Consider the following 10,918-nt stretch of genomic DNA (forward strand, 5'->3'; position numbering starts at 1 on the left):
TCATGTTTGATTAATAAACAGCATAAAAATTCACAGCCAATAGATATCAATTACATCACCAATCAAATTGTATGTACAAGACTAGATTTCAACACAGAAAGTATCCCAAGCTATTTAGTTATTCTTTAAGCATATGAGCATATCAAATTTACAAAACACCAAAATATGTCAACTACAGTAGTGCTTTAAGTTTTTAAAATTTTACCAAAAACTAACCCTTACACTTTATACACAACAATTTAAAAACATAACAGTATTAAAATAAGCTAGCAGATTAAGGTACTGTTTTTGACTCTAGCTTTACTAAGCAAATACCCATACAAAAACATTGCCTGATCTCTCACATTCCTGCTCTCATCACTTATACACTCTTCCATTAAATTCCCCAACAATGGCTGAATTTTTGCTGGATTATACAAACAAACCTTCACCATGGCCTCTAATAAACAGATTTTCAGCACTTTGTTTGGTTTGGGTGATTCAGATTTCTCTTCATTCAGCTGGTCTAAGATGTGTTCCAATATCTTTGGGGCGTTGTCCATGTATTCACCATAGGATTTGATGAGTTGCAAGAGAGATAACTGTCCATTGGTTGACTCAATCTCAGAGAAGTTGTTTTGAATTACTTCAGCAAGTTGTGGCCAGTGACTCTCATCAGAAAATGTCACAGATGACAAAACCTGAAATATTTAATTAAAAAAAAACTTACCATTTAATTAATTTGACAATGCTGTAAAATAAAACAAATGCATACATTTTAAAGAGAGTTGCCCAAAACTGAGTCTGTTGGAAAGGTGTAGCTGTAGCACTTAGCTCCTCAGGGGCTCTAAGAAACTTATGCATACATTTCAAAATTAAAAATATGTTTCAAAGCAAGGTTATTTTTGGCATTGGCATAATTTATCCTTGAAACATATCTTAGGAAAATGGCTTTAAAATAATGTTAACTTAAGACTACTGAGTAGGATGAGTTGACATTTTCTTTCAGTACAGGTAATTGAAACAAAAGCCTTCAAATTCATATGTCAGTCATAATTTTAAAGACACCAAAAAAACACATAATACATCTAAATTGAAACATCTTTATCAACTTTTCCCGTTCATGCCCTAGACACATGGGGCAGATGAAGTAGAGTTCATCTGTTTCTGGGGCCTCGGCATTTGAAGGGATAATGTGGTCAGCACCATGCCCAGTCGCCTAACGTGAGCTAGGTACCCATCAGGGACGTTCTACTGACTTGAACCCGGATTTGAACTCCAGACTTTCAGGTTAGCAGCCTAGCTCTCTACCGCTAGGCTACACTGTCACCGCAAATTAAAACATACTGGTTGTATAAATATATTTTTTACAAATTTAATTTTATAATTATCACACAATTTAAACAAAAAAGAATAATAGCCCTGTCTTACAGAAAATAGTTTTAGTCAAAGAAAACCATGAATCTCCATGTATTCTAAATGTAATTTCACTTCATATCCTCAAGTAAAACATTTTAAGCAAATAATGTATATTTGTTAAGCTAGTACAATACATTTATATCTTTAAAAAAAAAAACTACATTTTTTAAAAGTCTTTGAATTAAATATCACTCACCTCTAAAACACACTCTGTTATGCCAACAACTCCAATTTGAAAAAGTTTCTTCACAAAATCAACACAGAGTGAGTTGATTTCTGGTTTCAAGGAACTTGCTGCAGCAACACTCCATACCATTTCTTTAACTGTTTCAAGGTCAAGCCGCCTAGCAATCAACACAAACTCATTAAGGATGCTATCAGCATTATCCACTGTGATTAATTTGCACAAGATTTTTATCTTCTGTTTCATCAGAAACTGAGCATCATCCTCGCGGCAACAAAACTTGCTGTAATCCTGCTCCAGAACACTACTGGGAAAGTTAGTCCTACTTAAATAATCAATGACAGCCGCAACCATTTCCTCGTCACGTTCACGGGCCAGATGCATTTTTATACACTCCCAGCTTGTGATATAAACCTTAGTCAAAACTTTGGGTAAATCAGAAGTCACATGACTAAATAATTCCATTGTACACAAAGCGTTTGTCAGTGAATGGCTCTTTGATAGGCAATCATCAAGCAAGTTTAACTGGTCAAACACTAGAGATTTTGTTCTTGGTGAATGTTTTAAAAGAAACTGTAAAATAAATCTTTGAACTGTGGGTGTATGGGAGAAAAAACTATTGATCAGATATAGACCAAGTTTATTTGAAATTACAATACCCTTTTCACCTGTGAATATCTCTTCTAGGGCACACAGACAACTAGCAACTGTAGATGAATCTGAGTCATTTAAATGCCCATATAAAGAGTCCCAAATACCACCTTCTGTTACCATAGTAGGAGAAACTCTGTGTAAATGTGCAGAAGCTAGGGCTGCGCATCTTCGCACATGCTGACTGTTGTCATCAAGACCTTGAATGACAGCTGCATTCAGCATCTCTACAACCAAGTTGGATTGTAAAGACCCAAGTAATCTCAAACCAAGACTCCGTACGACAGGGTTCACATCTTTGCAGTCTTGCACCAAAGTGTTTGTGGCCAACAAGACCATCTCTGGGTTATTCTGAGCAAGTATTGTAATGATCTCTCCAGCTACACGTTTGATGAAAACATCACTTAGAGCCAAAAGTTTAACAATAGTTGGAAGAGCTGATGTTACATCAAAGCCACTAGTCTGAAGTGAAAGAATCTGAAAGCAGTTTCAAAAAACATAAATAAAAGAAAGAATTTATTTTATGAAGATCAGTGGTAATTTAAGTTCAATTAACTTACCATCAGTCACTTCAATGAGACTAACTAATGACTTATGAAAATTTTATTAATACCATTGAATGGGTTGGACTCTTAAATACAGGTGTTATTCTACTGAGAAAAGCATATATGTTAAAACAATCTATATTAATACCTTGAAAAACAAATTTAATTCTTTCAGCAACAATGCTTGCATGTCTATTAACTCATAATTTTGTAAATTAAAATTCTACTGTACAATTTTTTGTTACTTTCACTTAATTTTCATCACTGCTTTTCTCTTCATGGGTCTTTAACTCTTTGCCTTTATAGGATTCCTCCCATATCATTACTTGTGTTTCAAAGCAAAATATTGCTCATATGACTGCTCATGTTTTAAAAAAATCTTCAATGTCAGGGCTCTCAAATCTATAGTTCTACATATAAATAAAAATAAGTTTATCAATTATTAAGCATGCCTACTCAGTTCCTACTTGATTACTAAAACAATACACATGGGCCCTCCTAATATAAATAGGCCCTACTAATATAGACTAATAATATACTTAGTATGTTATACACTTAATTATAGATCTCTTTTAATCATAATTAATATTAATTAATAATTAAAATTAATAGTAATAAATATTTAGGGGCCTATAATTTTATAACTAAGTTTGGGTGAATAATCTCTCTCATTCATGCCTCATGCATCCAACCATGATCCTGTCACTGCTGTGACTGTGCGACTCCCTACAGTGCCCTACACTGATGACTGTCTGTCTGTCACCGTGTTGGTGAGAATGTGATTGTATTGTCACAATTGTGAGATGTTTTGGCCAAATTTTTAATTAATAAAATTTAACAAATTCCTCCCTCTAGATTCATAAACAATTAATCAGCTCTATTTACTAGTTATTTAGTTACCTCATAAATGCACACTCGTATTACTTGTAAGTTTTTTTGGTTCTCTGGGGCGTTTAATTTATTTAGCAAAGAAGTCAAATCTTGACTGTCCGCCATTTTGAACAATAAAATCACGTGATATGATAAAATATATTTAAATTTTAAAAAAAAACCTTATTCCCGAGACCTAAGCCTAGCTTAAATGAAGTGTAATATGTTATTGAAACGATAGGTTGTTTTTTTTTAACTTAATGGATTTAAATGTCATTCTTTCACATCACATTTCTCCCAGTGTTTCTTCCAGACTTTTTTCTCCGTGAGGGGGGGGGGGGGGGCGGGGGGCGGTAGACTTTCTTCGGGGTGGGGGGGGGGGGGGCGCGAAGAGATGCCTGGAAGAAACTCTGATTTCTCCTCTATTTTTGCCTATCAAAGCGCTACAAAAACCAACGGTGCGTCTTTTTTTAAATTTCAAATAGAATTTAGGTCGACTACAGAAATACTAAAGAAATGTTTGCATTGAATTTCTATGTATAAATAATAGTATTAATAGTTAATGAAAAGCATTTCTTCGCGGAGCATATCCACAATTTAATATTTTTTAAAAAATCCGTAGTCTAAAAAAAAACCTGCATTTGGACGGCATTGGGGTAACCATACGACCTACCCTACGTCAGTCTAACTATATCTATAATCTATAGTCTACAACCATAGTCATGCTAAAATAAAAAGGAAGCCATCATGCTAAATTTGAATGCAATGGTTAGCCGTTGTTATGCAAATATTGATTTTTCTAAAAATGTATCAGGTTTTTCTTAGATTCTGAACATGATTATTCCCCCGCCCCCTCTTCCCACCCCTCATAGTTCAATGGGAACCTGGAAGGGAAATAGGCCACGTCATGAACACAGCGCGTGGAAAAATTTTCCGAAATGTTTAGCCAATCAGATTCTACATAAACTTCATTGTTAGCGAGGTTAGCTTTCATTGGTTACTTCTCTCAAATAAATTGCAGCGGGCCTCAAACAAGATTCAGTTGAAGCAAAATTTGGTTTACGGAAATCATTCCCACAAATTTCCACGAACTTGGTACCATTTTAAAAAAAAAAATTACCTTCCTGCACCTCAGCTTATACTTTATACCTACTTAGTCCATCAAAACTTTCAAAATATTTCAGTTTTATAAACCTTAAAAAACAGAAGTCGACGATTTAATTTAATGGAATTATTCATTCAAGATTTCATCTCATCAAACAACTACGATGACTTGAAACAGGAGGACATTCTAGAACGTCGTATCTCGCCATACGCCACTCTTCGTCCCGGGGATTTGGCTGCACTGTTAAAGTTATCGACTGTACCCATACCCTTGTCATCGTATGCTCATGGTTCAGGTAGTAACAACCACAGCCAACGTCCTTCCATCAATACCATATTTGAGAAGAAACGAACTACATCAACAGGAGACAGCGATGACGAGAAGAATGAGGAGTGTGTTGACGTCGTTTGCAACGCAGCCGACAACGGTCATGTGCCAACCCTGTATGTTGTTAAAAACATCAAACAACACGAGATGCCCGTGATTGGTAAGAGTCTAGTTTGTACATAGTAGTGTTCGTATTGAGTATTGTCTATCCTTAACTAGATCTATATTTTTAAGGGCCTACTTTCCGTAGGTCTACGCTTTAAAAACAAAAGGCACTTATCTGTACTCAACACCAGGCTAATCAAGGGAGGCTAGAGCTGTTGCTTTACCAAAAGTTATAGATAGATCTGTGATACTTTGCCCTGATAAGCTGCTTAACAACTATTACGGGTCCTGTATTTTTAATATAATAAAGGAATGGGCAAACTAAGTTGGCCTGTGGTAGTCATGTAGTAATAGTGAGCCTAGTGATATGCATTAATACTTAATACAATTTGAATAGCCTATATCAAACTGGATACCCACACTGGTAAAAGGGAAATAAGTCACGACTCCCCCACCCCTCCCCCAGTGCCAAAAGGCAATTAGTAATTACTAAACAATAGCAACAGCTTCTTGATTCCCAGCTTGTATAATGTATACAAATACATTTGAATACTGACATAAATCTGAAATGGCAAGTTAACATTATAACAGTGCTTTGGCTAATTTTAAGATGTAGGTTATATTCGCTAAAACTTTACTTTTCCTAATAATTGTCTTCGGTAATGGTAGGTATAGAATCTAGTCCTATTTGTTTTAGGCCTTAAGCTTATAGAGCAGTTATTAACTAGAAGTATTCATATGCATGCCTACTATTATATAATAACAATTTCTTGTACACAAATAATGGATAATAATAATAGACCTACCCTTTTTATTAAACAAAGCATCTTCTAACAGTTTATTAAGGAAAACTATGTGAATATCTTGTACAATGTGAGCTTATGAGAATGAAGCCTTTTTTTTCAAATTTAAAATAATTGGTTGGATGTACAAACCAGACCATTGTTCACCTTCATGGCATTGAATGATTAGTAAATTGTACCACAAACTATTGTGCTAAACAATTTGAGGTTGGACTATTGGGTTGGCACTTTGTATGGTGGATGAGGGGGGGGGGGGGGGGGATTAAGCTGAATTCTGAGGCTTATGACACTGTCTATAGTATGTTATTAATGCAATGGTTGTGGAGGTATTTTATTCTTATGTTAACACATATCTTCATTATCTCCTCAAATATCATTTATTCTGGAATGTATGTATACTTCTTCTGGAAATTTTTAAAGATGTTTTGATGAGCCTCAATTTCGACAAAAACAAAAATTGATCATGATCTGTGTTCAATTCATAGCAAACATTTATTTTTCATTACTCAGAAAGTTATTTTTAAATACAATTTGAAGACTTTGAGGCTTGTCGTAATCTTGTCTTTGCCATGTTGCTATTGCCAATCTTTTGTTCCAGATGGTTGACCACGGACCTAGAGGTCCATCATTGAGAAATGCCCCTCAGTGACGGGCATTAAGAGTAACATTGTCTGCTGACCTTGTCAGTAAATGACAGTAAGACTTAGCATCATTCATGTCTTTATCATCCATTTCTTTCTCCTTATCACTGCTTTCATCAACTGAACTAATGTTCATTCGTTGTATATATTGTTGCGTCAGTTTACCTTATTTAATTATTTTTTAACCTTATTGTTTCGTTTATTTATCCTTTGTTGTGTTGTTTTGTCCGAAATTTATTTTACCAATTGTAATGTTTGGTCTTGTGTCTGAATATGACACTTGAAACCACCAGTATAGACACTGTTAGGTAGAACGTCATAGATGAGAAATAAGAGTGGGCTTCTTCTATTTACAGGTTTCTTTGTGGACAAGAGAATATGTCCTGGCTTCAGGTACAAGGTACGACGGGTCAACTCTGAAAAGTTCTTCTGGAACAATGAGGCCAGGTGCCTGGAATCAATCGGCACGGGGTACGGGGCTCGACTGACCTTCTCTGGCGACAAGCTGAACTACAATGAGAACTACTTTTGGTCTGACAGTAACCCTGAGGGGTTTGCTTTCAGTATTCAGGTAAGTTGTTGTTTGTATGAATGGTGGCAGAACAATACAATGTCACATTTTTTTTTCTTCTTGTTTGCTGTTGCTAACCCAAGATTCTCAAGTTCAGGTTATGGGCTTTTGTCTGTAGTATGACTCTTTGAGTTCACCCAGCTCTGATGGGTACCTGACTAAAGCAGGGTCAAGATGTCTGGACTTAGTGCTCACAATCATAAGAGTTACTCTTCTCCATTTGCCTCAGTCTAGCCGAAAGGAAACTTAATTTTGTACTGATAGTGTCAGGGTATGAGATAAGTTTAGGGATATCTGTTGGGTTCAGTGTTATGGTAGTGATTGGCTAAAGTGTAAAAAAAACTATTCCATTAATTTCTAACTAAATGCTTTTTTTAAAATTTAAAGTTAATAATAGTTTAATCTGTGTATTGTATTCAGGCTGTGGATGTTGGTCAGAAGTTCCTGGTGCAGGACAGTGCTGACACTGTGGTTGGAGAAGCTGTGGTGGAGCGGTTCCATGGAGCCCAAGCTGAAACGTCCATGTCTTCCTGTAGGTCAGGGGTCACCAAGCATGTCTCAGTCACCATGACCTGTAAGGTCACCTACTACCAACGGCACCACCATGGACTCAAAGAACTGTGGCGCCACACTAACGAGGAAACTGTTTCTGGGGAGGCTGTTCTTCATAGGCCCAAGGCGTCCCGCAAAGCTAGCTTGACCGCCATCAACAAAGTTTATCTGCCTCGTGTTGGACAGTGCTCCCTCCTGCCTGACTGTTAATTCTGTACATTTGTAAATATTCTCTCTATAACGATAAGCACAGTATTTAGGTCACTTGTGTGATTCTAACATACATTGTGTGTATCACACAGTATTTAAATCTGATTTCATGATTTTAAATTGCTGTGTGAAGCTACAAGATTTTATATTTGATGTAAACTTAAGCTTTCAGTGGTATTTTAATTGGCTAGTAGGCTCTCTTAATGTATGGATGTTTCAGAAGGGTACAAGGTTGATTTGTATGTGTACATGTAGTTCATTAGTGACTTGATTGAGATGTGATTGAGTGAGGTACGATTGAAATTTTACTGCTGCCATTTAAAATTCAGTATTACAAAGCTGAGATTAAATACTTATACAAGATTCAAATTTTTTTGTTTTGATTAATATAAGTTACAGTAGTGTTGTCTTGAGAATTCAGTCCACACAACTCCAATGATGGGTACCTGATTTTGGTCTTACACTATTGTAACAACTACCCTAAAATTTGCCTAAATAACAGTGTGTTTAATTTCTATTTAATAAAACTTCATGATTCTGATTGCTAAAGAGACCTAATGGCTGTTATGTCTACTCTGTACATGAACATTACACTTGTACTGTAATCAAGTATACAAAAACAGCTGAAGTCAATACTGATAGAAAGTACTCTGGACTGCTTATCTATGAATGGAACTATCTTCACAGAAAAATATTTCCCGCCAAGCCTCCATTCAACCACAAGGTGTGGGACACTCGTGACAAGGCAGCTAGACTTAGCTACTGCGTCAATCTTCAGGTCAATGAAGTAGAGCCAAATAGGCAGAAAAAAGGTCAGCCGGCAGGTCATACTGGCGTGGAGAACAAGAAAGGCTTTGTAAATAAAATTTAAAAAATCACGAGTGCTGTGGGGTTGTAGCTTCTCACGGATGAGTGATTTTGAACATTTGCCTGTCGCACATAGTGAACCATGCGTCTCACATTCCACTGAGGCTTCTTTGTCTAGCCACATCGTGTAGAACTTTTTAATAGGGCATGTTTAATTTTTAAATAAGCAGGTGTTAACATTTGCACAGAAACACTGGTTCTGTTTAGACATGAGGGGAGGGCAAGTTCACTCCGAACCCCGGAAGAAAAATATCCCCCCCCCCCCAACCGGAAGTCTCAAGAGTACCCTCGGAGCATATGTGTGATACAGAACCCCGCATAGAGCTGTGCTGATGTTACGTGCTCAATATTTAACGGGCACGAAGATTTTCATGCCGTCTGTGTAACCCACGTGACTGCGTTTTTTAAAAGCAGGATGGCTGCACCTGAGGCGGACTAGATTTAGTAATCCTAATCCGATATGAAGAAATAATAAGTGCCGCCACTACCCCGGCCCGCCTACCATAGTAATTAGGGGGTGGGGGCAAGGTCATAAGTATCTATTGTAATTGTACAATGTTATTTAATAAACTATGGTTTCTTTTATTTCGATAAATAAGTCGTAGTTTGTGGAGGGGTCAGCCAGTGTTTCTGGCAGACTTTTTTCTCCGGGGGTGGGGGGGGGGGGAGGCTCCGCTCCCCAGAAGAGATGCCTGAAAGAAACTCTGGTTGAAGCAGATTTTTATTTTAAAGCATCGCATTTTTTTTAATCTAGTCTAGGCAAGATATTTTTTTTTTAATATTTAACTTCTATTTTGTTAACATCAACATTTTAATATAGAAAGTGTTGACAGGTCTGCGATTCGCTGATTATGATGAATCAACTTAATTGTTCTGACGTGGCGTTACACAAACCAGCAGTGTGTGTGTGGGGGGGGGGGGTATTATGAGCATTGAGGAAGGGTAAAGAAAGTAGTCTGGTAAAGAAGGAGGTTTTTAACATTATATTTGTAATCAGTGTTTCTTTAACACATTTTCTACTTGTAATCAGTGTTTCTTTTATACATATACTTCGGGGGGGGGGGGGGGGGAAAGCCATTGATTGATGTACTATTTTGCATATATTTTTTTTCATTAGGGGGTGGGGTAGGGCAAAAAGCTGCCTGAAGAAACTCTACTTGTAATTAGACCTTTTATATATACATATACACATATACACTATTTGTACTTAATAATAATGAATGCGTGTTGGGGGGGGGGGGGGGCAGAGGGGAGTGGGGTGGGGGTGCTCCACCTAATCCAAACAGGACATTGTATTATTAATTTCACCAAATGCTTGCTGCCAGCGCCCCTGTCACGTGAACTAAAGTGACCTATCAGGGAGGGAGACGTATGTGTTGCCGGTAGTGTCAGGCTATGAATAATGAAACGCTGACAGACACAGGACCACTTAATGGTCTCTACAGCATTCCTGGTCATCTGTTTGACCGTCGGTTGACCCAGATGCCGCGATGCAGCCACTCCTTATATGGTAGTCAAGTCAACGGTGTTGATTGCTTTATTGTTGTTCAAGTTAATGGTTGTCAAACAGCGAAGATACAGTCGAAATAATTCCATGTTATTATAGATCTTGTAGAAAGTATTTTCTAATTTAGTAATAGTTCTGTAGTGCTTTTGTCGACAATTTCAACACAGAACAACTTTCTAAATTGTAGTGAAATAGATTTTTTTTATTTAATAAAGTAGAAAAATATGTTTTATACTTGTTAACTTAAAGACTAAAATTATATTTCATAAGTTTTACAATTTACGATTAAAATATATAAATCTAGATTCTAAATTCTTTTTGGAAAATCATTAGACTTTATAAACATGTTAAAATGTTAAGATTTAAGAGACTGGCTCTCCGGGTCATTCAAAATGAACAGGCGAAAAAAAAATAGCTTACATTAACATTTTGGAATAAATGTTTTGCTCCCCGTTTAAAGATTCATGAAACGGACGACGAAAACATTTTTGTTTACGTAGGAGAATAAAATTAAAAAACAAAACAAAACAAAAAACAACAAGAACTTGCTTGTTTTTCTCATCCCGTCTAGATTTAGCGGTT

The 10,918-nt window shown here is 36.5% G+C and overlaps 2 protein-coding genes across 3 annotated transcripts; one reads left to right on the top strand and one right to left on the bottom strand.

Moving 5' to 3' along the window:
* Positions 1-83: 83 nt before the first annotated feature.
* Positions 84-3,798, bottom strand: LOC131955551 (AP-4 complex subunit beta-1-like). Of its 2 annotated transcripts, none has more exons than XM_059319710.1 (3): positions 3,679-3,798; positions 1,595-2,710; positions 84-680 (listed from the first exon to the last, which is right to left on the bottom strand). In XM_059319710.1, the coding sequence occupies exons 1-3, from the start codon at positions 3,772-3,774 to the stop codon at positions 267-269; spliced, it is 1,626 nt and encodes a 541-aa protein (XP_059175693.1). In that variant the 5' UTR covers positions 3,775-3,798; the 3' UTR covers positions 84-266. The 2 variants fall into 2 exon arrangements, with proteins under 2 accessions (XP_059175693.1, XP_059175694.1); XM_059319711.1 differs by lacking the exon at positions 3,679-3,798 and adding an exon at positions 2,927-3,214.
* An 875-nt stretch (positions 3,799-4,673) lies between these two features.
* On the top strand, positions 4,674-8,325 carry LOC131955555 (uncharacterized). The gene is made up of 3 exons (XM_059319715.1): positions 4,674-5,240; positions 6,986-7,200; positions 7,621-8,325. Exons 1-3 carry the CDS (start codon positions 4,874-4,876, stop codon positions 7,960-7,962), a joined length of 924 nt encoding a protein of 307 aa, XP_059175698.1. The 5' UTR covers positions 4,674-4,873; the 3' UTR covers positions 7,963-8,325.
* The last annotated feature ends 2,593 nt before the right edge of the window (positions 8,326-10,918 follow it).

The sequence above is a fragment of the Physella acuta genome, unplaced genomic scaffold (assembly GCF_028476545.2).
Source record: "Physella acuta isolate Inbredline_101_S28 unplaced genomic scaffold, ASM2847654v3 ptg001078l, whole genome shotgun sequence".
NCBI classification, from domain to species: Eukaryota; Metazoa; Mollusca; class Gastropoda; family Physidae; genus Physella; species Physella acuta.